This window comes from Hippopotamus amphibius, chromosome 3 (genome assembly GCF_030028045.1).
Source record: "Hippopotamus amphibius kiboko isolate mHipAmp2 chromosome 3, mHipAmp2.hap2, whole genome shotgun sequence".
NCBI classification, from domain to species: Eukaryota; Metazoa; Chordata; class Mammalia; order Artiodactyla; family Hippopotamidae; genus Hippopotamus; species Hippopotamus amphibius.
Window position 1 is genome coordinate 19,514,107 of NC_080188.1, and position 27,088 is coordinate 19,541,194.

Below are 27,088 nucleotides of genomic sequence, written 5' to 3' on the forward strand. Positions count from 1 at the left end.
TCATGAATGGATATCTTGAAAAACAATTTTGTTGCACTGGGAAGGTGGAAGACCTTAAGACCTTAAAAAAGCATTTATGCTAAAGCAGTTAAGGGAAGGAGAGAAGTTGGGTAATAGTTGAAAATAGATCCTTAAAGTGTGCTTAAAATTTTAAAAGGTAGCTGGGATGTATACATGTTTAAAGAGAAAACAGGAAGTGAGGTGTCAGAGGGGAAAACTTATAGATAAAAGAGGATAAATGTAGAGTCTTAGAAAGTGGGATCAAGTGAGCATTCACTAGAATGTAAGCTCCATGAGTGTGAGAATGTTTGTTGTTTTTATTCACTGATATATGCTCAGTGCTTAAAACAGTGACTGGCACTTAGTAGATGCTAATAAAAATTAAATTCAAAAGGTATATTTTAATATGGTGAAAGAATCTGAAAAAGAGTGGATATATGTAAATGTATAACTGATTCACTTTGCTGTACAGCTGAAACTAACACAACATTGTAAATCAGCTATACTCCGATAAAAATTAATTTAAAAAAAAGGTACATTTTAGCTTTAGAAATATTTATACATGCTTCAGTAGAGAATAAATGGCGATATTTTACAAATGGTTAAGAGGGTAGAATTGTTATGTCTCTGTGAATTCTATTTGCTTAGTTTTTGCATGTATCTCAATTATACAGAAGATAAATTGCAGAGTCAAGAAAGAGAGATGGGGGACTCCCTGGTGGGCCAGTGGTTAACACTGCAGGGAATCCCTGGTTGGGGAACTAAGATTCTGTAAGCCGCGAGGCCAAAAGAGAGATGTCAGAAAAGCCCCACAAAACTACCTTAACTTTGTATAATTTAACAGATTAAATTAATAGCCTATTAAATAAACGTTATATTTTTGGATGTTTTTGCCATATTAAATTCATAGCAATATACAAAGAGTTTCATCTACATTTGAAGATCGGTTGAGTATCAGGGTACTCGCCTAATTGGAAGTGACCTTTGACTTACAGTGGGTGAGGTAGATCAGTGTGTATCAAGTGACCAGATGAGGGGATGCCTGTAGCATTTTCAGTTACCCAGTTTTCTTGATAATAAAAACATGTTAGTCTTCAAACCTTTATAGTAAGGACAAAGGACTTTATAGTATTTTTAAAAAGTTCCTGAAATAATAATTTACATAAAGCAAAGTAGACTTGCCTCAGGTCAGTTTTCCTTGGAGTCAAACTTCTGCTTAGAGGATTTCTAGTGTGATTTGTTTGAATAATAAAATATTTTCATTCTTTTAAATGATAATACTTGAATTTTTTAAGTTAATTAATTTATTTATTGGCTATGTTGGGTCTTCATTGTTGCAGCAAGTGGGGGCTACTCTTGATTGTGGTGTGTGGGCTCCTCATTGTGTTGGCTTCTCGTTGTGGAGCACGGACTCTAGAGTGCAGGCTCAATAGTTGTGGCACACAGGCTTAGTTGCTCTGCAGCATGTGGTATCTTCCTGGGGCAGGTATTGAACCCATGTCCCCTGTATTGGCAGGCGGATTCTTAACCACTGCACCACCTAGGAAGTCCCAATACTTGAATTTTTAATTTGGATTATGACCTTGTAAAAATTAGGAGAGAGAATTTAAATAGAAGAAGAATTAATGAAAATAATTACATTTATCATTCACAGGACTTTGCAAGAGGATAATCCGAGTGGAGTCATTCTTAGTACCGATGATTATTTTTACATAAATGGGCAATACCAGTTTGATGTAAAATACTTAGGAGAAGCACATGAATGGAACCAGAATCGTGGTAAGAATAGACATCAGATGATGGGTAATATTAAGAGCAGTATAAAGAAAACAATCCACTTAGTATTTATATTTTGAGTGACATATAACTTTTAAAAGTTATAATTAACTTTAATTCTAAATTATAACTATATATGAGATAAAATTATAGCTATAACAATTCTTATGTTACATAGTAAGTGAAACAGGTAGTTGCATAGAATTGTTATGAGGATTAAATGAGTTAATTTTTGTAGAATAGCTTAGAACATTGCATAACATGTTTAAGTTTATTTAGTCAGTGGGGATCTTGTCAGAAGTAAGTCAGATTTTCTACTTGGATAAGTAGCTCAAGATGGTTACAGTTGTCTGGCATGCTCTGGTTCCTGTTTCCTAAAAGAGAATTTGCATTGTTAATCACTAGTCTTCCCTAGGTTGGCTTAATTTTTATAGAGGATAGTGTGAGAGTAAAAATGACTCTCCTGGAACTGAATCTGCAGGGAGATCATAGGTAAACCTTAATTTCTTTATTAGTGCAACTGTCTATTCACTGAAGATGGTTTTTTTACAAAATGTTTAGTATGAATAGTTTGAGTTTTATGTGGGAAATTCTTATTAAGACATATAGACAGTATTTTACTTAGCCTTTCTTTTATGATAAATGCACTGTGAACGCTATTTTTGTTTGTCACCTTTTAGACATTGTTAAATTTTTTCTGTATTCTTTCTTGAACTAAATATTAAATAAATATTAAATGAAAACTCAGGAATATGAAAATACCAACACAATTAAAGGTAAAGGAAACAGTGTGATGTGAGGAAGAGCAGTCTTGGATTTGCCAGTTACTAGCTGTGCAATCTTGCACAAGTTATTTATACTCTCCAGGACCCAGTGTCTTCATCTGTAAAAAGGCTTAATAATACTAACCCCCCAGGATTCTTGTAAAGGTTAAGTGAGAATGAAAAGTGCTTAGCAGTAGTTCAACGTGCCCTTTTTATAACAACCACAGCAATAATAATAATATGAAATTAATTGGCAGAACTGTTTTTTTTTTAAAGCTTCGAGTGATGTAATCAAATAGTTTTTAGCATATTCAGTGTTGTACAACCATCATCACAATCAATTTTAGAACATTTTTATCACTCAAAGACCTCATAGCCATTAGCAGTCACTCCTCATTTCTCCCCAGCTCTTTCCCAGCCCCAAGTAACCACTACTTTACTTATTTCTATAGGTTTGTCTCTTCTGGACATTTCATACAAGTAAAATCATATAATATTGTGGTCTTTTGTGAATGGCTTTCTTTCATTTAGCATAATGTTTTCAAGGTTCATTGATGTTGTAGAAACTATCAGTACTTTATCCTTTTTTTATGGTTGAATAATATTCCATCAAATGGATAAGCCACATTTTATTTATCCATTCATTAGTTGATGAACATTTGGGTTGTTTCCATTTTTTGGCTATTATGAATAATGGTGCTATGAACATACCTGTCTATGTCTTATGTTTTTAGGGACTGCCAAGCTATTTTCCAAAGCAACAGCACCATTTTATATTCTCAGTAACAGTTTATGAGGGTTCCAACTTATCTGTATCTTTACCAACACTTGTTATTATCTATCTTTTTGATTATAGCTATCCTGGTGGGTGTGAAGTGGTATCTCGTTGTGGTTTTGATTTGCATTTGCCTGATGGCTAATGATGTTGAGCATCTTTTTGTGTGCTTGTTGGCTACTTGTTTATCTCCTTTGGAGAGCATTCTATTAAAATCTTTTGCCATTTTTAAATTGAATTACTTGTCTTTTTATTATTGAGTTATAAGAGAGTACACAGAACTTTTAAAACTTCCAGATATTTTCCTTGTAAGGCTTATTTATTGTGATTCATCATTAATTTCCCAAATGGTCTAATTCCTTGGGAAGAAAGGCAGTTTTATAAGAAAATCCCTTGCACAATGGCATATAATAATTTTTTCTTTATTTCAAATCACTACATTTTTTTTTATGTGTATGTGTGTTTGCCTATATTTTTTGTTTTTAAACTTTACTTTGGAATAATTTTAGATTTATGGAAGAGTTACAAAGGCAGTATTGAGTTTCTCTATACCCCTCACCTGTTTGGCCCTAATGTTAACATTTTATATAACTGTGGTACATTTGTCAAGACTAAGAAACTAACTTTGATACATTACTATCAACTAAACTCCAGACTTGACTTGGATTTTAGTTTTTCTACTAAAGTCCTTTTCTGTTCTAGAATCTTATCCAGGATACCATGATGCTTTATAGCATGATATTATTTTTAATGATAGCTTTTTCCCCCCATTTGTGCTGTTTATATATGTAACACACACATCAAACTAAGATCAGACAGTTTTTAATTTCTCTGACTATAATTTTAGTATTTATTTAGTATTTATTATTCAACGTTTCCCTATACTTTAATTTTTCATATACTCAAAAGTAGTATTTAGAAGTAGAGTTGTGAGTAAAATTAGCACGTAGCTATGATTTTCAAATTATGAAAATGATCAGATTTTTAAAATATAATCCTTAATATTGTTATTAAAAGTGATTTCTCATTTTCTGTTTGTTTTTCAGCAAAAGAAGCATTTGAGAAGAAGGTATCTCCTATAATAATAGATAATACAAACCTACAGGCGTGGGAAATGAAGCCATATGTTGCTTTGGTTTGTACCATGAATTGTCATAAGTCTTTAATAGTGGGTTTGAAATTATTGGGGGATATGAATTACACAAGTGAGTCTCAAACAAACAGTTCTTGGACTGTATTTGTAACTGAGCTTTCTCTAGTCTTTAGCAAAATGGGAAAAATACGAATAGTTTTTCCATAAAACTAAATTTATTCAGTTTTCAAATTTTGAGATTCAGTTTTTAAGTTCTGTGATTGTTATTGTTTTTTGATGTCTTTTATGAAAAGGTAGTTGTATTAAATTATAATTGTATGCTTCTGTGTATTTATATGTATGTATGTGTGTGTATATTCACACACAGCTTTTTTTCTTACTGCTTTTACTTGACAGAATCAAAATTTGGTGGTCCTTTCTTAGTCCCCAAATTTCTTTTGAGACTTTTTTGCTCAGCTTTGATGTCAGCTTTTTCAGGAAGTTAGCATTCATTCACTTACTAAAAAGCTGAATTGGGCACCTTTCTGCTTTCAATGGCACCCTGGCTTACTTCTGTCGTAGTGTTAAGCACACTGTTTTTATCAGTAGGCCATGGGTTGGCTACCCTTTTTCTAGAAAGCACCAGATAGTAAATATTTTAGGTTTTGTGGGCCACAGTCTCCGTAGCACATTCTTTTTCAACAGGCCTTTAAAGAGTAAAAAATGACAAACTATCCTTAGCTCCTAGGCTGTACAAATACTGGCTGATGGGCTGAATTTGGCTCTAAGCCATCTGTTTTCCTTGAGGGCCAGGACTATTATCTTATTCATTGAGTCTCCAGAGTATAGCACTGTGCTTGGCACGTAGTAAATATTCGTTGAGTAAATTGATGAGTGAAGCTTTTGTGAGTGTGGGTATTGTTTGCTTTATTCCCCCAAGGTTAGCATGTCTGGCACATTGAAGCTCAGTTTGTTTCTTTAGTTAATGAATGTTGTGCTTGCTGTTTTATGTCCTTAGCACATCCAGCTTATACCTGCATTGCTGTGCCTAGTGCACTTGTACTATTTTGAAGTACAAAGTGTGATTCTTTACTTTCTGAAGAAAATTATGTGTCCTTTGAAACCTAATGAGATTTACTTCTGTGCAGGGCAGTAGAGGGAACAAAGACTTGATTTTAGTGAATTGGGAGCTGAAATTTAGTTTGCTTTCTGGCCTTACAAGTGCCTAGTATGTAGACTAATATATTCACCATGGGCATCTGCTTCCCACTTAACCTTACTTGACTCCTTTGTAGGTTTTTCTTAGCTTTCTGCTGTCATCTTAGAAAGTTCTTTAACACTTTATTTTCCTATGTAGAAAATAAAGAACTTGTTGAATTATGTGTTTCTGATTTTCATTTAGGCTTCAGCCTTCTGTAATGTTTTCTTTTCCCTTTTTTATTATATAATAGTTGAAAATATAAAGCTATTTTTCCAGTATTGATTCCTTGCCTCTTCCCAACTCTGCTTAGAAGTATAAAGGACTCCTGCTTAACCATAGATGCCAAATGCTTTTGTCTTCATAAAGAAGTAGATGTAGGAATTACTGTAGATAGAGAAGAGGATCGCTTTTTGCTTCTTTTGATAGTAAGATAGTGAAAACTGTAGGGGAGTGGAGTAGATTGGAGAAAACAGTCTGTTAACATCTTGACTGTCATTTACAAAAGTAGCTAAAGTAGTAAGTTAGGGATAAATAGGGAGCAGTCAGGTTTGCTTGGTGGCATCTAGCAAAACGTGTGTGTGTGTGTGTGTGTATGGCAAAGTAACATCGTCCCTTGTGGGCTATGATAGAGGTTGACCTAAGTCAGAATCCTCTTAAGTAATGTAACATATTATTAAGATTTGCCTATTGATATGGGAGTTGAAAAAGTCCTTAAATTCATAGTCTCTCTTTTTCTCTTTGTGTATGTGTGCATTTAAAATTAATTTGATCCTAAGAGCAATATGATGCCCCTTTAGGCAATTGGAGACCTGAGCTACTGCCAGGCCTTGAATAAGTTGTATGAAATTTGGTGCTGAGGTGAGGAGATGGAAGTGAATAGGGTCATTACAGGGTATTATGTTACTACCTACCTTGGTGTCTGGGTTGATTTTTGAACTTTTCTGTCAGAATGACAGAAAATAGCAGTGACCACTATTGGCATCTTGTCATAAAGCTGAGGGGATCAGTAGTGGGAGGTGAAGTCAGATATGTACTGGTGGTTGGGGAGATGGTAGGGCAGATTATGTAAGGACTCACACATAGATAACCATGAGGGCTTTGGATTTTACCTTGAGATACATTAGTCTGCTCAGGTTGCCATAAAAAAATACCATAAACTGGTATTTTTAAACAAGAGGAAATTAATTTTCTCACAGTTCTGGAGGCTAGACGTCACAGATCAATGTTCAGCAGGGTCAGATTCTGTTGAGAGTTCTCTTCCTGCCTTGCAGATAACCATCGTCTTGCTGTGTTCTCATGTGGTGGAGAGGGCAAGTTGTCTGGTGTCTTTTCTTATAAGGACACTAATTTTACCAGATCAGGGCCCTAACCTTTTGACTTCATTTAACCCTAATTACTTCTGTAAAGGTCCACATGGTGGGATGGAGGTTTCCACCTATGGGATTGGAGGGGATACAATTGTTCACTTGATAGCAGGGTTTTGAGCAGAGTAGTGATATGATTTGACTATTAAAAGGATTACTGTAGTTCAGTGTTCAGAACAGACTTGGGAGTGGGGAAGAATGGAAGCAGGGAGACTAGTTAGAGGGCTATAGTGGTAATTAAAAGATCACATGACTCAGACCAACATGGTAGCAGTGAAGGTGATGGAGAGTAGAGATTAGATTCTGGATATATTTTTAAAGTAGAGCCAACTGAATTTTTTGTTGAATTGATATGGAGTGAAAGAAAGGCAGGCTTTTTGACATCAAGATTGGTTTTTGGCTGGTGTAAATGGAGGTTGTCATCAGTTGAGATGGAGAGGGTTCAGGTAGAATAGTTTTTTGTTTGTTTGTTTTTTGTTTTTTGGCTGCGCTGCGCAGTTGGGATCTTAGTTCCCTAAGGATCAAACCGTGGAGTCTTAACCACTGGACTGCCAGGGAAGTCCTCAGGTAGAATAGTTTTGTGATGGGTGTGAGGTAATAGATTGCAAAAGTTTAGGTTTGACTATGTTAAGTTTGTTTAATAGGTAGTTGGCTCTATGAGTTTGGAGTTCAGGAGCGAATTCTGGGCTAACAATATATATATATTTGAGAGTCATTACCTAATGGATGATGTTTAAAGCCAAGGAATAGGATGGTATTACCAAGGAAGTGAGTGTGGGTCAAGAGTAAAAGACCAAGGACTAAGTCTGGACCATTCCATTTTGAGAAGAGGTCTGGGTGAAAGGGAAGGACTAGCAAAAAAGACTGAGAACACCCCACCCAATGGAGGAGAAGGCAAAGCAATAGTGTGTAATGAAAAACATGTAAGAAGAGAGTGATGAACTGTGACAGATGTTGCTAAGAGGCAAGAGTGAGAGTTAACCATAGTATTTTTCAACGTGGAAGTAATTCATGGTCTCCATGCCCAGTTTCAATGGAGTAGACAATTGGAGTGGCTTCGAGAGGCTAGAAGGAGAGGAATTGGAGACAAAATATAGTTATTATTTGAGCATTTTCCTGCAAAGAGAGTAGGAAAATGAGGAGATAGCTGGCAGAGGACAAGGGGTTGCAGTAAGATGGGAGAAATAACTGAATGTGATGAGATTGATTCAGCAGGGAGGGAAAATTAATCATGCCTTAGAGGGGAAGAGTTGCTGAACCCAGTTATCCTTGAGATGGAGAAGGTGAATCTGGTGTACAAATGTAGGGCCTGGCTTTTAGATTACAGCCATATTAAAGAGTTTTGAAAAGTAGAATGAGCTGCCATTTAAAATAGTTTTAAAATTATAAAAGTCACACATATATATGATAGATATTCGAACCATAAAAAAGAATGCCTAAAGTCCTCTTCCCTTGAGGTAGATGCTTTTCATAGTATTTTTGAGGATCTTTCCAGAAGTTTTCTATACACATACAAATGTATGACTGATTCCTTTTTATTCAGGTGAAAATTCTGTATCTTACTGTATTAACAATTGATATTAAGAACATTTTCTCAACACATATAGAATTTTTAAAACCATTGTATATATTTTTGTCACATGGCTGTATCTTCATTTATTTAGCCAGTTCCATGTTAACAGATACTGAGTTGTTTGTATACTTTTGCTATTACAAATAATGGTGAACTGGATATCCTGTTGAATATGTATTTTTGCACTCTGATAAAAGTTTTTATCAGTAGCATAAATTTCTGGAAGTTCATTGCTGGATCAAAGAGAGTGTGCATTTTTCCAGGTAACACACTCATCAAGATTAGATAATCTTTTAGGTTCTTTCAGTTTTAACATGCTGTGAATTTGGAAACAATGAATTAAATTTCATGAAAGTAATTATTTTAAAATGCGTTTGTCTTTTTTATGTGTAGTCTCAAAAACATAAATATAAAGTCCTTTTCCGGGAACCGGATACATGGTGGAAATTCAAACCAAAGGAACTTGCAAGGTAAAACTTGGAGCTTATCTAACATGTTTTTATTTTATTTTATTTATTTTAAAATTTTATTTATTTATTTATTTATTTATTTGCTGTGTTGGGTCTTCCGTTGCTGCCCGCAGGCTTTCTCTAGTTGTGAGTGGGGGCTATTCTTTGTTCTTCTCATTGTGGTGGTTTCTCTTGTTGAGGATCACAGGCTCTAGGCTCACGGGCTTCAGTAGTTGTGGCATGTGGGCTCAATAGTTGTGGCTCACAGGCTCTAGAGCACAGGCTCAGTAGTTGTGGTGTACAGGCTTAGTTATTCCATGGCATGTGGGATCTTCCTGGCCCAGGGATCCAACCCATGTCCCCTGCAATGGCAGGTGGATTCTTAACCACTGCGCCACCAGGGAAGTCCCTAACATTTTTAATTTCATGAGAGTGATAAACAGTACATCTGGATTTTTTCCTTTTGTAAATAACGAACGAAACAAAATGCATTAGATTGCAGCTTTGCCACTTAAAAATTGATAACAAGTTTTGTATTGCCTATAGGCTTTCTTTTTCAGTTTGTGAATAATTTTTATCTTTTTGTTTCTAAAATTGTTAATTAACAGTCATAAAAATTCCAATTGTTTTATATAGTCAGTACTTTATTAATTATTAATAATATAATGTCAATATCTGAAACTAGAATAGACTCTAGGCTTTGGCAAACTTGAACCATGTGCTACTGGGAGAAACAAATTGTGGTAGCTGCCTAGTGACTTGTAATGCCGGAAGGAAGTGAGGAGGTATAAATGGAAAAGGTTTTTCACTACCCGATCTGCTTTTCCCCTCAAGGTTATGCTTTTTTTCTTTGATTGCTTGACTTGGATAAAAATGTTACTCAGGACATGGACATACAGTGTGTTTTGTTTTGTGCTCAGTAGTCCCTTAGAGATAGCCCTAAATTAATTTTGGTCGGGGTATTTTCTTCTTGGTAATTTAAACTAATTTCAGTACTAACTAAAGGACAACCTGACTTTAGGATATTCACAATGTTGTGCAGCCACCACCACTATCTAATTAACAAATGTTTTCATAACCTCAGAAAGAAACCCTGTACCTGCTGTTAGTCATTCCCAATTCCCCTTTCCTTTTGGCAACCACTAATCTGCTTTTCTGTCTCTATCAATTTGCCTATTCCAGACATTTCATAATAAATGGAACCATACAATATGTGAACTTTTGTGTCTGGCATCTTCACTTAGCAGAATGTTTTCAAGGTTCACCCATGTTGTAGCATGTATCAGTACTTCATTCCTTTTTATTATCCTTTTGATACATTACTTAAATACATTACTAGATTTGATTTTCTATTATTTCATTTAGGATTTTTGCATCTGTATGAGTAAGTGAGATTGCTTGCGTTTTTTTCTTCTTTGCCCTGTCTTGCCTGGTTTTGGTATCATGGTTTTAGGTTGATAAAATTATTTGGGAAATATTTCTTCTTTTTCTCTTTTCTGAGTTTATGTAAGTTGGAATGTTTGATAGAATTTACTTATGAAACTGTCTGCATCCTGTGTTTTCTTTGTGAGACGTTTCCATTGGAATTTGTCTATTATACCAAAGTTTTCAAATTTATTAAAACTTTTTATTAAAACAGTTGTAGTATTCTCTTACCATTTACATCTCTGCTGCATCTATACTTAAGTTCCCCTTTTCAATCCTAATATGTTTCTGTGTATCTTCTTTATTTTTTTCTTGATTATTCTTATCAGAGATCAGATTTTTTATTAGCCTTTTCAAATATACATCTCTCTGCTTTGATGTTTCTATTATGTTTGTTTTATGTTTCATTCATTTCTGCTTTTCTTTTATTCTACTTTCTTTGCTTAAAAAAAAAATCGATTTTGCTTTGTTTATTCTGTTGTTTTTAAAAGGCTTTACCTGAAAGTTTAGGTCATTTTCTAATACGAGCATTTAATGCTACTAAATTTCCCTAAGTACCATGTTAACCGCTCCTAGAATTTTAATATGTAATATCTTCTTTTTATAATTTGTTTTCTAGTTTGCATTACTATTACTTTTATTCTTTAACCCTTGGGTTATCTAGGACTATGTTTTAAATTTTTGAACAGATGGTTTTAAAATTTATCTTTTCAAAAAGAATTGGTTTTCAACTTTACTGCAGTAGGTAAGATTTTTGCGGTTTGTATGATACTAATTCTCTGGTATTTTTAAAGATGCGTTTTACTAGTTCATTGTCAATTTTTTATAAATGTTCATATTTGCTTGATGAGAATATATAATGGTTATAGTGTATTAATATACCATTAAATCATGCTTGTTCTTTTGCTCACATCTATAGCTTTACTTTTTAGAAAATTTTGCTTGATGGATTAATGTTTAAGAGAAGGATGAGAAAATGTACTATGAGAGACGTGTTGAAATCTCCCTCTATTATGTTGATTATATCAGTTTTTCCTTATAATTCTGCCTATTTTTTCTTTAAATATACTGGATATTTTGTGAAGTGCATATAAGCTTAAGATTTTTATATACTCTGAAACTTTTATCCTTGTCTAGTGATTTTCTTTTATTAATATTTTTGTTGTAAAATCTAATTTGTGTAATATAAATAGAACTCTACCAGCTTCTTTTAGTTAGTATTTGAGTGTTATTTCTTTTTCTGTACTTTTCTTTCAGCCTTTTAGTATCTTTGTGTTTAGGTGTATTCTTGTAACCAGTGTGGCTGGGTTTTAAAAAATTCACTCTGTTTATCTTTGGCTGTTAACTAATTATCTTAGTTCTTTTACAATTACTTTGGTTATTCATATACTTTGTCTTGTTTCTTACTGTCTCATTCTCTGTACTTTTTATTTATCTCACTTTTTCTGTGATCGTTTTTTCTCCTATCACAGAAAATTATATATTTGATTATTTTGGATTTTTTTAACTGAACGCAAATTTTCTTACTCATTTTTTCCTTCTCTACTAATTTGGAGATTATATACACTTTTTAAAGTCTTTTAGTGGTTACATTAAAAGTTTTATTATGCAGACTTTAAAATTAAACCATTTTCTTAGACTTCCTCCTCACAAATAGAAGGACTTTCAAACATGTTAACTCTGATACTTATCTCCCTTTCCAGCTTACATGCTGTGATTGTCCGGAATGTACAGATAGTGTTTGTTTTCACTCATGTAGTTATTGCTTTGTGCTTAATTTTTCTTTCATCATAGGCCTTTCGTCTGAGAATTTCCTTCTGCCTGACATTTATCTTTAGGATTTTCTTTGCAGTGTAGGCCTGCTTCATGTAAAACTCTTTTTTTTTTTAAATCAGAAAATCCTTTTATTGTCCTCATTCTTATAAGATACTTTTGCTGAGTGTATATATTCTAGATTGACAGTTTCTGTTATTGATGATAATACTTAACTGTCTTCTGACTTCCATTATTATTGTTGTTAGGTGTAATTCTAATAGTTGGTTCCTTTGTAGATGATTGGTTTTTTTAAATTTCTAGTTGCTTTTAATATCATCTCTGTCTTTGGTGAATGACAATTTCAGTATTGTGTTTCTAGTTGTGGATTTCTAATTTATCTTGCTTGGGATTTGTTGTATTTGTGAGATCAGGAGATTGATGTCTTTCATCAGTTCTAAAAAATTCTCAGCAGTTTTTCTTTAAATTGCTTCTGTCCCACGTACACTCTCTTCTCTTTCTGGGACTTGAATTAGATGTATACTAGACCTTTTTGCTCTGTCCTCTATGTCTATGTTCTCTTAACCTCTCTTTCATATTTTCTATCTCTTTGCTCCTCTGTGATCTGAAACCAGACAAGATCGAGGTATGTAAATATGAAAGCCAGATTTCCCCAGGTAGCAAATACTAATATTAGCCCCAAGATCCAGACACTAAACCTTGGATCCAGCCTGAGATAGGAGAGTTACAACTGAGGTGTTTTCATGAAGACGAGTCCCTTGAGGGACTAAAGCATACCATCTTGCCTCCTGGCAGGTGCAAATGCAGATGCTGTATGAATGAAAGCACCTCCAGTTCAAGGCCGAAAGATTCCCATATATTAGATTCAACTAAGTATTAGCTCGTAAACAAAAACAATCAGCTACCATGAGTGAAAACACAAATATAACAAACTTCATATTTGGACATCCAGAGACTTCAAATACTAGGAATTTTTTCTTTTCTTTGCTTGAACTTAAAGTGTATTAAAGTGTATGGGAGCCAGTTTCACTGTAGTGGGAGGGTCCTTTGGGACATGTGGTCTCCTGTACCGGCATAAATGGAAGCCTCTGTAGTGGAATTCTTTTTAGGTGCTAGTTAATAATTAATTAATTGAAATGATGGTATGAGATTTTTTTGCAGAGCTTGAGAATAACTTCTTTTAAAGTTATTAAGATCTGCTGGTTTTTTCCAAGTTGATAAAGGGTGTTTGGAAAAGACTGTATGGCATGATTAAGAAAATGGTAATTTAGGACATCCTGAATAAAATCAAATCGTTTATATTGCGTCATAATAAACCAGTTTTGATATTTTTATGTATTAGAAATATATCATTGTTTTTCTTAACATTATATGAGCCGACTTCTAAAAAACTTAATTACTGATGTTCCTTCTACCCTTTTTCCCCCTGGAATTTTTAGGCGTAATATTCATGGGGTAAGCAAAGAAAAAATAACAAGAATGTTGGAACACTATCAACGTTTTGTTTCAGTGCCAATAATCATGAGTTCTTCAGTTCCAGAGAAAATTGAACGTATTGAGTTATGTGCATATTCTTGTGACAGAAGTACTAGGTAAGTTGAAGTCTCTATGTACAAAAATTCAATTTAAAAACTTAATCTAAAAAAATGTGATAATTTTGAAACTTCTAAAATCACTGCCAAATAACTTTGAAAATAAGGTAGGTGTTTGTTGTACATAGGGTTTAGGTAGAGTCTTACCTGGAGCAGGATATATATGGTTAGCGAAAGAAGTAACAGTTTATATGAGTGATGACATGCATGGGAGTTTCATTGTCTTCTGGTTTACATAGGTCCATGTTTACACTATGAATACTCCTGCCATGTTTATTTAACTTGCTGCTATTCCAGTATTTATCTGTTACCTTATCTACCCTCTATTGTTATTTTGTATACAGTTGTATTACTTCTTAATTTTCTTAGGTATTAATAAAAATACTCTTTCAAGCTAGTATCGTAAAAATGTTTCATTCATGGTATACTTTTACTGAGTAATACAAGTCATAGCCTTTTGAAAGTTTGCAATTCAGGATAGTACTGATTCTGTTAAAAACATTTAGGACACATAAACAGTTGAATAAATAACTGAGTAAAGAAGAGCCTTAAATATATATAGAGGTCTGAATTGCTCACATTTTTTGATAATAAGGGATGAAAGGCTCTTTTTAAAAGAGTTAGGAAAAGAAAATTCATAAATGCTTTTATTGAGGAGCAGTGCTGCAAAGTGGTTAAGAATATGGGCTCCTTAACTGTGTTTCCTGGCTTCAAATCCCAAAGTTTTGTAATCTTTGACAAATTATAAAATCTCTCTATACTTCAGCTCTTCATTTGCAAAAGGCAGTAACACTTTGCTTATAAGGATCTAATAGGATTATGAATTAATACTTGTAGAGGACTTATAGAAAACTGAATGTTAGGTGTGATTTCACTTAGGAAGGCTTCATGGGAGAGTTGGGACTTTAAGAACTCCTGCAATAAAGAAAGAAAGGAAGATGAGTTGACAAATAAGGAAAATGCACTGAAGTTGAAAGTATAATGATTAGGCAGAAGTGCTCTGAATCTGAAATTAAAATCAAGGATGGTTTTAAAAACTTAGCAAGTGACATCTCAAATGAAAGCTGTCCTCCCTTTCTCTCATTTCACTTAATTGTGCAAATCATGTTGATGACTCTTTGTGACTTTGTAAATCAATCTTAAGCATTTTCCTCTGTAGCAAATGACAGGTGGTATAGAGGCAGACCTAGTTTCACGTATATTAAGCTTAAATAGGTTGGTAAGGAACCAGGGAGGTGTCCTCTTCTGGGAACAAATTTAGAACCTTAACTTTAATATTTAATGCATAATAAACACCTTAACTGAATATGTCATGTTAATCAATTCGAAAAAAGTTTGAGTGCTTCTTGTATGTCAAGCATTGTACTAGGTGTTGGGATTACAGTAAAGGGATGTGTTCATAGTATATTAGGGAAAGATCAAGTGTCTTGTCTTTCAGTTGAACGATTCTTTAATTTAAATCATAATATTAATGGTAACATTAAGAGATTTCCTTATAATACTTAAAAAAAATCTTACAGCCCAAGAGACAATGAAGATATTACCTCTGAAAAAGAAGAAAATGTTTTATCCTCATCTTTGAAGCATCCAGAGTTAATTGCAGAGAAGAAACATGACACGACCAAAGAAAATTTGTTACCTGAGAATGCTACATATCTCCCTAATGCAGATTTAAACAACGGAAAAAAAGAAATAAGTGGTATGAATCCTAACATTCAGAATGTGTTCGTTCAGGAAGCTGCGGACACTTACTTTTCTGATTCCGAAAGCAGAGTACAGGTAACAGACAAAAGTGAAAAAGAAGAACCAGTAGAAATGGCTCCTGAAAAAGAGTGTAGTGAAACCATTGCAGATAGTTTTGTAGAGAGAATATCACCAAATATTTGCTATGGTGAAAATAATCAAGAAGACTGTGGTATTTCAAATACTGTACCACTTCAAAATGAGAAATCTTCACCTAGTGAAATGTTGGAAGACAGAGCAGTAGTAAAGAAAAAAGCCTTTGGAAAACCAAAAAGCAAATCAACTTCGGAAAAGTTCCCAAGACAGGAGCTGTCTTTTGTTGGTGACTGGCCAGTTGATAAGACTATTGGTCAGAGGACAAAAAGGAACCGAAAAACTGAAAAAGCTTCATCTATACAAAGTGACAAAAAGTATAATTGCCCCCAGTCACATAAAGTATTAGATGATAGCTTATCTGTGAGTATAGATTGTATCCAGCCACAAAGACCTCCACTTGAAACCATAGTGGATGACAAGTTGCAGTGTGCTGATGCCTCAGAATCTTTCAGTAGCTGTGAACATGACGCTTCTAAAAGTACCGAAAAAGACTCATTCCACATCGCGGGCGACCGGCCCTCATCTGATTCTTTAGCTCAGAGAGAGCACAGATCAAGAATGCCAAAGGCTAGCTCAAATGAACCCAGCCTAGAATTTGGAACTAACAACAGTATGAATGAAATATCTTTGTACACAGCATGTGAGGCCTACTGGGGCACAAGCCCTGAAGAACTAAAAATGTTGGGTAGTTCTACTCGAGGAAGTTCTGAAATGCTGCCCAGTGAAGTGACCTGTGAGAAGACTTGTCCAAGTGAAAAGATTCATAGGCAACACACAATGTCTCTTCCTTTTACTAATAGTGTGCCAGCTGTTCCTGGAGGAGCAAGACCACAGGCTTCAGCTGAATTTCGAGAAGAAAAGACTAAAGAAGTCCCTGGAATAGAAGTAGGAGTGTGTACCCAGACTGAACCACAGGATTTTGCTCTCTTATGGAAAATAGAAAAGAACAAAATTAGTGTTTCAGATTCTCTGAGAGTATTAACAGGAAGATTAGATGGATTTAAACCAAAAGCTTTCAGTGTTAACACAAAATTAGATGTTCAGGAAACAATTCCATATAGGGTGATGTATGACAAAAGCACGTATGTTGAAGAAAGTGAGCTTACCAGTGCTGATGAATCTGAAAATCTTAATATTCTTTGTAAATTATTTGGATCTTTTTCATTAGAAGCCCTAAAAGACTTATATGAGAGGTGTAACAAAGATATTATTTGGGCCACAAGCCTTTTATTGGATTCTGAAACCAAATTATGTGAGGATACTGAATTTGAGAATATAAAAAAGTCCTATGATGAAGCACAAATTGGGCCATTTTCTCTGGGACTGAATTTGAAGGAAATTATTAGCCAAAGAGGGAGCTTAGAGGATTCTAATTCTTCTGTGCCAGAGTTTAGCCATGGAATCGGTATCAGTAACACTAATGTACAGTCTACCTGTAATTCAGAAAAGGAAAACTTAGAGCAGGCAGAAATAAGAGCTATAACTACTGAAAAACCTGGATTAATAACGAGTATATTTCCTAATGTAGATGTACAGAATAGTAATGGAGTATTTCCTAATAGTCAGGCAGAACTTTCAGGTTTATATAATGTTAAGCAGTTTTTTCCAGGTACTCTAAAAGCTACTGCCACTAAAAATGTGAGTGAAGCGGAGAAGAATCCAGAAGTCACTGAAATTGGAGACAGTATACATTCTTCTGTGAATTTGGCTGATATTTTAAACTCTGTATCGGGCACTTCAAATCTTGAATTATACGAAGAAACTTATTTTACTGACTCTTTTGAAATAAATAAAAGTGAAAATCTTCCAAAGGATTATGTGAAATTTCCAAAGACAGAAGAATTTATGAATGAAGATGAACAGGAAATGGAAAAAATTCTAATGGCAGGGAGTACTTTGTCAGCTGGAGTTACTGAAGAAGATAAAACTGAGACTTTGAATTCCACACCAGTGATGGCCAAATCTCTGACCATAGACTGTCTGGAATTGGCATTACCCCCTGAACTGGCTTTTCAGCTCAATGAATTATTTGGCCCTGTTGGTATTGATTCAGGTAAGGAAAAAGTAAATTACCTATGTGTGTATCTTTGTGTGAATAGAATATAGATAGTCTAGTTCAATTTTAAAATTATTTTATATGTTAACGGAAGTGTAAAAGTAATTTGTGTTACCTACCTTTATTATTTTTGACACAATGTGTTTGTAGAAGAGTTTTAAGTATATAATTCGAAGAAATAGTATTTATATGGAGTTTATGTTTATCCCATGTATGTATTGAAAGTTTTCTCTGGCATTTACCTCATACTTATTTGCACAGATACATCTTTTTGAACCCTTTGGTGCTACTCCAGACACACTTAAGGCAAGATAATTCCTTAGAATACACTTAACTGGAAAGTCTTGACTAATGGAAATGAATATATTAAATATATTTAGTCTAATGGACATGAATAACTTAAATATATGAAATATATAATTACACCTGCCAAGTAGTGTGAAAACAATGGCATATTATATAAAAATATTCCAAGAGATTTAGAACTAGCGACATATGTTAGTAATTAAAAATACAAATTAGTTTTATGAGATGTAAGGCAGTTGAGTATGTTTTCTGCAAATGTATAATGAGTAATGATTATGTTTTCTTTTCTTTTTTTCCCTCCCTCCCAAGGGTCCCTAACAGTTGAAGATTGTGTGGTTCATATAGATCTGAATCTGGCTAAAGTGATTCATGAAAAATGGAAAGAATCTGTAATGGTTGGTAGGCTTCTTTTTATAAAGAGCTTCTTTTGTGTCCATTTTGTCACCTTTGCTCTTCAATAAAATCTTTTATGTTATATGAAAGATTCTGTTGAATTTTGACTTTGAGAGAGAATGAATTTACCAGTTAGCAGATTACTGATATTTTATCTTCTCTTTCCAGTATTTTGGATTATTTCCAGACTGGCCAAATTATATAATTAATGATGCTCAATATGATTGTTGATTTTTGTTTTTAGGGAAAAAAATAATAAATAGTTTTTTACTCCCTAAATTAGAGTTGTGGTACTAGTTGTTTCATAAATAATTTTAAAAAAATATAGCATAAAAGCTCTAGAAGGGAAAAATATATAAATGCAATTATAATTTATAATTATATTTAGTTTTATTAGATTTAGCAAGAATGATTGATGGTTTTACAAGGAGAAATGATTACTAAAGAAAAATAATATAAGCTTGTTTTCTAATGCACCCTCCTTTGCCAATCCCCTGTTCTGCCTTTGTATCTAGGAGCGACAAAGACAGGAAGAGGTTTCCTGTGGCAAATTAATGCAAGGTAAAGCATATATTTTCACTTCTAATGTTTTTGTCTTGATGTTGAAACTTGGTGTGTGTGTGTATGAATTTTAACTCATTTTAAATATACTTCCACTAAATATGTTACCTGAGAATTTTGATTTGCAAATAAAACTTAAAATTTTTAAACTTTTAATATTGATATAAAACTTAAAGAAGAAAAAAGCCCTTATAATATTATTTAACTTTCAGGTTGCATCTGAAAACTAACACAACATTATAAATTAACTATATTTCAATTAAAAAAAACCCAAAAAACTTTTAGGAGTGCTGTGGAACACCCAAGGTGTGCTCTAATACACATGGTTAGGGTGTTTCCTGTTTATGATTTTGCTCCGAATGAAAGAAAACTCTTCTGGTTTGAGAGCAATAAAATATTCCTGTGTTTGAGAGCATCATTGAAATATTACTTGGTTATTCAAAATTTTTACTGATATTAATATGATTAGAGCCTAAAAGTCAGCCTGCTTTTTGGGTACATCTGCCAAATTGAAAATATTTGATTTTGGAAGATTTCTTAGATAGCGTTGTCCTAAGTGGTTAGTGCAGGGTGACAGACCTGTTGTAGGGTCCTCCTTTTGTGCCTGAGTTCCTCCAGATGCCTCTCTTGTCCACTTCATACTAAGACTCCAGGTTGAAGATTGTTAGAGTAAAGATTCTTAACTTTAGTTTAGACCTGTGTTGTAGCTTCAAGAGCTAAAGCTATTTGAGAGCTAGAGGCTCCCAAATAGCATCAGAGTTATTCAGATGACAGTATCTGCTATGTCTTCACTCTCCAGGAAAGCAAAGGAGTATATCAGGATGTGTTGCTCTTAGAAAAGCTGAAATATTATACATTGTCTTGTTGTTATAAACTTCTTAGAATGTTTAGTTCCTTTCTTATGTTGAATATCATTTGTTCAGTATTTATTGTAGGCCTCCAGTGGGTTACAGATTTGCAAAAATATTGATCCTTTCGTTCTTGGAGTGGCCAAGCAGAGCTGACCGGAGCTGCTCTAGCTGGTCACTTCTGGCTGGCTGCAGCTTCCTCTGTTTACCAGTATATATGTGTTACTGTTTTCTCTGTGTTGATGTGATATGGAAAAGAGAAGAGTGGGAAGCATTGAGTTGATTTATAATAATACCCAGGTCATTGCTCATTTGAAATATTCCTACCTTTATACATATTTCTTAATTGCAATTGTGAAGATATATTTTGAAACTTTGAAATATGACTTGGAATATTATATTTATAAGCAAAGAGTGAAAAATCATGTCTTCGGGGTCTCTCGGAGGTAGATGTAACAAAATGAGTAATGTCTAATTTGTACGTTTATTTTTGTTGATCTGACACTACTGATAACTGCTTTTGTAGATCCTTCCCTGGTTGGGCATGTTGGTCTTGATTGTCCAGAACAAAAATCGTCTCAGAGAACAGGCAAAAAATTACTGAAGACTTTAGCGGCACCTGAAATGCTACCCTTATTGGATCATTGGAACACTCAAACTAAAAAAGTATCACTCAGAGAAATAATGTCAGAAGAAATTGCCTTACAGGAAAAGCATGATTTGGTATGAATTAGTATAAATATTAAGCCTTTGTCTTTGACTCTAGTTTGAGCATAGGTTTACTTTTTGATTTTCATTTGATTCTACTTTTCCTAGTCTGGAATCTGTATTTTAACCTGTTTGAAGTTAATGTTAAAATTGAAAAATGTTTTAAATGTAGTTTGAAGTTGGAGGTTTTTGCTTCTGGAAAATTAGTTGATATTCTATAACAGTAAGCCCATTTATGTTAAATCTGTTGTTTTAGATTTAATTTTGCAGGTGTGTATTTCTTGTCTTTGACATCTACTTCTGTAATTTTTTAATTCTAGAAAAACATGAAATATTTCCTTTGAATATGATCTCATTTATAAGTTAGTATTAAGAAATGATTGTCTTGCTATTAAAGAAGTATCCATCTTAGAAACAAATTTTTTTTAAAGAAAAATTTTAGAAACTTATGAATCTGAAATTAAGTACTTTTCCTAACTTTTCAATTAAACAAGCTCAAACAGATACTTCACTTTGCTTTGAACTTAATTTTTGTTCTTTATTCAACATATCTAATTATATGAAGCCATAAGAGAATTTGGTTTCTTTTGCGTTTCTTTTTCGTAGCCTTTTTTGGAATTCTGAAAATTAGTGTTAGAGAATTTCAGAATCAAAAGGGAAAAGACCTTAGAGGTTATTTAGTCCAATTCTCAAGGAAAAAAAAATTCTTAGTTGGTGATCTTAAAACATTTTACCCTTTTTTAAACTCATTTGACTGCTCAAAGGAACACCTTTATATTGGCTGAAATGGGGTATAGAAAGAATGATGGGATTATTCCACCTTCACGTTTATTTCCCCCAGTTATCTTAACTAAATTGGAAATGTGCTCCCATTACCATCTTTGCATGTTTGCATAATCCAAAGAACAATCTCTTCAGTAGGATCTTATAATTCAATATTGTTTCAAATGTCCTCTTCAATTTACATATGTAATAAATTGGAGAAATAGATTTTCTTAATAAGGAAAGCCTAGAACTTATGCTCAAATGGTGTGACACTTTTTGTTGAAATGCCATTTTCTGCTACTGAAACTTATCTTTATGGTTCTAACCTGTCTTTTAATCTCTTAGTATAATAATGAACAAATAAGTTTCTTTGACTCTCCAACTTAATTTTTTTTTTCTATCAGTGATTTTTGGTAATAGAAGCTGTACTCTTTTGATCCTAAGGGTATTCCCCTTAGGTAGAGCCTCAGTAAGAGAATTTCCCAAAGGAGAAATACCATTTAAATTCTTTTTAAGCAAAGAATATAAAATAAACATTAGGCGTAATGTATGAATAGGATAATTAATTGTAAGATGATTAAGGTTATGAGTTTTCAGTTTATTGATGAGAGCTTAGAATTTGTAGTTTAGAAACTCTGTGACCTAGCAGATTGCTGGTAAATTGGATCAGATTGCTAGTAAATGAATTTTTTAGTAAGGTCGGATTATAATGTATATCTTAAGACGTGAATATTTAAAATTCTTGAGATGGCTTGCTTTCATCACTCTTGTGATGTCTGATATGTTCAGCATTACCAGTTCCTTTTACTGGTCAGATTGTCACCTATTGTGGGTTTTTTTTTAAATTATTGTTTGGTGTTATAAATGGCCTAAATATGGTTAGGCTTCAAAACCAATAACTATTCTAGGATTTTCCTAAATTATGATAATTTTTATATTTTCAGAAACACCTTTGAAATTTTATAGGAAGTTATTTTTCAGACATTAGGATTTTTGGAAAAACAAAACTGTTACGTACTTAAATCACAGTGTCAATAAATTGTCTTAGAGTTAGAAATCACTTTAAGAATGATTACCATAATCCTTAGACTTAAAATAGCACATTTTAGGAAAGCTCTTTTGGTTTGGCAGTTTAAACAATCCAAATATTACTTTGAAAAAATAACAGTTAGTAATAGTTCTCATACAATTACTTTGGAGTAAATATGTTTGTGAAAAAATTTTTTTAATGTGAATTTTAAGATTTTCTGTCAACCTGAATTTGCAACTTATTTGTACATTGTAGTTTCTGCCCATTGAGGAGAATATGTTTTTGAGGACGTTGTTCACAGCATCACACAGTGTCCCTTTTATGAGGACCCATGGGAGAAATTTCTCTCAGGTCTCAGTACCAGAAAAAGCTGTACTTCTCCTGAGCAACTGGTTTGTTTTTATTTTATGGACACTGAGAATCTTTGTTTCCCCCTTTGCTTTGGCCACTAAGAAGCTCAGAACTGAATTTGTGGCCCACATTTAGCAACTGTACAGGATTTTTTGGCATGCATTTATATACTAATTTTACTTGCTAGCTTTATCCTATATTCTTACCTTTATTTTCTCTACTGTCTGACTTCTTCATTTATTTATATCCTATTTATATATACATATATCTTCATCCTTTTTTTATATAATATGACTGAACATGTTGGGTGTGTGTATATGAGAGAATATATACACATGTACATACATATATATGTATATGTGTGATTGTGTGTGTTAATGAGCAGCTTCAAATTCTTAGCAAAAAATGGGATATAAATAAATAGTGCAAGAATACTTATATTACTAATTTTAGCCTTTAATCAGTGAAGAAAGTCTGTGATTGCTTTTAAATTATTAGTCTTTTTGCAATAAAATAACCATGCTTTTGGATCAGCATAACTAGTGTTGTAAATTCCATCATAAAGATGGTTTTTGTCTTTTTTTGTTGTTTTAGAAAAGGGAGCCGCTTATGTTTGAAAAAGATTGTGCCACTAAACTGAAGGAGAAGCAGCTCTTTAAGATATTTCCAGCCATTAACCAAAATTTTCTGGTGGACATTTTCAAGGACCACAAGTGAGTGCTAGAAAGATTCTCTGTAGTTTCTGGTGAGATGTCATTAAAAGCACGTCATACATTTTAATCTCTTATTTTTATTTTTCTGGTAAGAAAAATAATACAGGTATATTATAAACTATTTGAATGCAATAATGTAGAAAGTGAGGAGTTTCTGTCAATTGGTTCATATTCCTCTTCAATTTTTTCTTATATACATACATTAATGTATATGTGTACATGTACCTATTTGCTTGTGTGTCTATATATAAATATATTTTGCACCAAAAATAGGCTGCGTTTTATGTACTATTTTGTAGTTTTACTGTTATTTATTTTTTCTGCCCATACTTTGTGATGTACTCTTTTTCTTTTTAAAGTCTACAGAGTATTCCATTAACTGATTTCTTAAAGTACCATACTTTAAACTTGACTGTTTATGGGCTTTTTGACTGTAGGATAACCATGGAAACCACGTTGCACGGAGCACCCTTGAACATGCGTTTTTGTGTGCATGGGTGAATGTTATTGTAGGCTAGTTCCTAAAAGTGAAATTGCTGGTTCAGAGTGTGTACATTAAATTTTTTTACAGCTAATGCCAAATTTCCTTTTAAAAGGGCTTTCCATGTTAGTTACATGCACTGATAGTGTAACCTGCCTGGGATATTAAGAATCTTTAAATTTTTTGCCGATTTGGTGGGAAAAATATTTTATTGTTGTCTAAATTTTTATTTTCCTTGTTACTAGTGAGGTTGAGCTTTTCTTATGTTAATTTCTTTTTCTGTTAATTGCTTACATTTTGCCTGTCTTCCTATTGGCTGTTTGTATTTCTTTCTAGATCTGTGAGAGCTCTTTATATATCACGTGTAGTTATATTTGTTAATATAGGTTATAATAATTTTTTCCTGATATAGTCTCTTTGGTCATACACATATTTTAACTCATGTTTTATCAGAAAATCTTTTCCCTTATTGGTTCTGAGTTTTCTCTCTTTTTTAAGAAAATCTGTCCTACCTCAATATTATGAAAACATTTTCTTCAGTATTTTTAATAGTTAAATTTTAAAACTTTATCTAGTATTTTTATGTGTATTGTGTGAAGTAGAGTTTAACTTAATTGTTTTTTTCAAATGATGCTGGATGAATGGGTCTTTACCCACTGATATAAAATATAGCCACTAATATTTACTACATTCTCAAATCCACATGTTCTTTTATAGACTCTTTGATTCCATTGAGCTATTTGGTCCTAAGATTCCACCATCTTGTTTTAATAATTGTAGTGCTGTAGTGTGTTTTGATGTTTGGTGTGTTAGGTATGCTTCTGTTTTGAGTAATACATGCTTTCAATCTTGATATATTCCTTAAATTCCTATTTTAGCAAGAGTTGTTTTAAATAGATGCCTTTTTAGAATCTTTGGAGAATCCAATATAGATTTTTTTTCTTTAGTTTGTTAGTATATTTCATGTCAATCACAGTAATTTCTGGGATTAAAAAATCTTTCAGGTTTTGTTTTTTTCCTTCAATGCAGTGTTGGAATTGATTTCAGGATTTTTGCAACAGCAGTTAAATGAGATTAATCTGATATTCTGTTCCCATGTTATCTTTGTCAGATTTTGGTTTTAGGGTTTTATTTGGTGTTTGGCTTGATAAAAGAACGTGGCAAGACAGCCATTTTTCTCTGTGCTCTGGAAAGTTTAAATAAATTAGTACCTTGAAAGGGGTTGTGCCTTTTTTAGGGAGAAAGTCTTTTCACTATCTTTTTAAAGGTATTGCATTATTCAGATGTTTGCTTTTTTTCCATGGGTCTTTTCTGATAGTTTCTCTTCTAGAAAATCATCAGTTTTATCTTGGCTTTCAGGTTTATTATTGTTAAGTTGTATATAATATTCTGTGATAATTAAAAACATTATTTTGTATTTGAGCATATCCTTTTTTCCTTTTCTAATATTTTTTTCGATTTTCTTTGTTTTTACTGTTCATCAGATTGGCCCTTTTAAAAACAAGCTCTTGGTTTATTGATCAAAGTCTGTCTTATATTCTGTAATCATTTATTTTTGCTTTTATTTTTGGTGATTCCTTGCTATTTTTTGATGATTCCTTTCTCTTTAAATCTATATTTTCAATTCTTTGGTTAGTTTGTTTCCTTTCAGTCTTCGATAATAAATATATTTAAGGATATGAATTTTTCTCTGTACAGTGTTTTTGATATATATGTAATGCTTTGATTTTGATAGTAGTATTTTCATTTTATTTCTGAATAATCTCTAAGTCAGTTTGATTTTCTCATTTATCCAAGAGTTTTTAACTTTCTAAATGGCTTGATAGTTTGGTGGTGGTAGAGGGGGATTATTGTTTGTTTTGTTGTGTGGGGTATAAGAATGCAGCCTGAAAGAGTCCTGCTTTTTGGAATTTGAGTTTTCTTTTGTGGTTTAATACATGATCAGTTATTATAAATATTATATGAAAGTGCTTTTGAAAAAATATTCTCTGCTGAGTATGCAGAGTTCTAAATATATCACTTGAATCAAGTTTTTCATGGTATTATTTCAAACCACAGTTTTTCTATTTATTTTTGCTACCTAACCAGCTGCTTTCTTAGAGTTATGTGTTAAAATATCCCAAGGCACTGGGGGTTAGGAGGGTGACACTGGCATATGGCAGCTCTCTTCTATGGGGACCAAAGGCATTAAGGCCTGATATGAAACTACCCAGAGTTGTGGTTCCCCAGGCAAGGTAAGGAGACTGAGTGAGATGAGTCCTTCCTCTCGATGCTCAGAGTGATTAATTAGTCGTGCCCCTTAGAGTAGGTATTATGGTATTAAATGATGACCTCCATTTGTCTGCCAACAGGTGGATAATTGTCTCAGTTAGCAGTAGCTTCAGCTTCATCTTGGTAAGAAGGGTAGGTTTGTTCAGTTACTGCAGTATATCTTCCAGCATACCACTAACAACACCTGTGGTGGACACTGGCCTCTAGTCCTAGGAGTGGGCAAGTCAGGTGATTTTGAGGACTAGTTAGGATGTGGATAATTTCTGGTAGCTTCTAGTGCCTAGAAACCTCTATTTGTTGAGCGTATGAGAGTGCTCAAGTGGAATTGGAGTCCCAAATGTTTCCCCTTTAAGGGTTGTCTTTAATAAATTGAAGAATAGCAAAATATCACAGTATTTTGAGGAACTATTTATGACATTTCAAAAATCATCCTTTGTGGTCAGCTCTTCACTATCTGGCCATTGGAAAAGATCAGAGGCATAAATAGGCTAAAATAATGAGCAGTATAAAATCATTTATAATTTGCTTTGGAATGAGTTTCTTTGGATATGAGAACATGTTTTGTTTCAGGTGTTTGTTAATTTTTGTAGAATTTCATATTCCACATAATATAGTATCACCATGAAAAAAATGTCTAATGTATGGGTGGGAGGTAGGATAGTTTTTTACTTTCTCCTTTCTTTATCCCTGCTTAGAATTCCTTTGACTAGAACACCATGGTATAAGTAAAATGTGAAATTTGACAGACTAAAAATGTCAGTTTAAAGATCTATTGTCTGTTTTTGATGTTTGAAGGAAACTGAAACCACGTGTAAAATCCAGCAAGGGACTCAAGTATAGGTGATAAGATGAAAGAAAGATTTGTGGAAAATCTACCTGGAATAAAAGATAAGAAATGAATTAATTATCAGTATGTTTCTGTTTGGTATTCATTTAAAATATTAGTTTTTGAGAGCCTCTGACTTGACACTTTCTCTCTGTTCATTCTTAAGTCTTGAGATA

The 27,088-nt window shown here is 33.3% G+C and overlaps 1 protein-coding gene across 7 annotated transcripts in view; it reads left to right on the top strand.

Moving 5' to 3' along the window:
* The window catches only part of N4BP2 (NEDD4 binding protein 2), a 90,460-nt gene that overhangs the window by 35,762 nt on the left and 27,610 nt on the right, over positions 1-27,088 (top strand). For 5 of the 7 annotated variants that reach the window (XM_057726123.1, XM_057726121.1, XM_057726122.1 and 2 more), the window contains 9 exons: positions 1,655-1,779; positions 4,362-4,450; positions 8,919-8,995; positions 13,612-13,764; positions 15,285-17,656; positions 18,275-18,360; positions 18,874-18,919; positions 20,294-20,490; positions 23,216-23,334. In XM_057726123.1, coding sequence (XP_057582106.1) covers positions 1,655-1,779; positions 4,362-4,450; positions 8,919-8,995; positions 13,612-13,764; positions 15,285-17,656; positions 18,275-18,360; positions 18,874-18,919; positions 20,294-20,490; positions 23,216-23,334 — 3,264 coding nt within the window. Of the gene's footprint in view, positions 1-1,654; positions 1,780-4,361; positions 4,451-8,918; positions 8,996-13,611; positions 13,765-15,284; positions 17,657-18,274; positions 18,361-18,873; positions 18,920-20,293; positions 20,491-22,525; positions 22,663-23,215; positions 23,335-26,881; positions 26,997-27,088 lie in introns of those variants that run through there. The other 2 variants (XR_009052540.1, XM_057726126.1) reach the window with 2 other exon arrangements.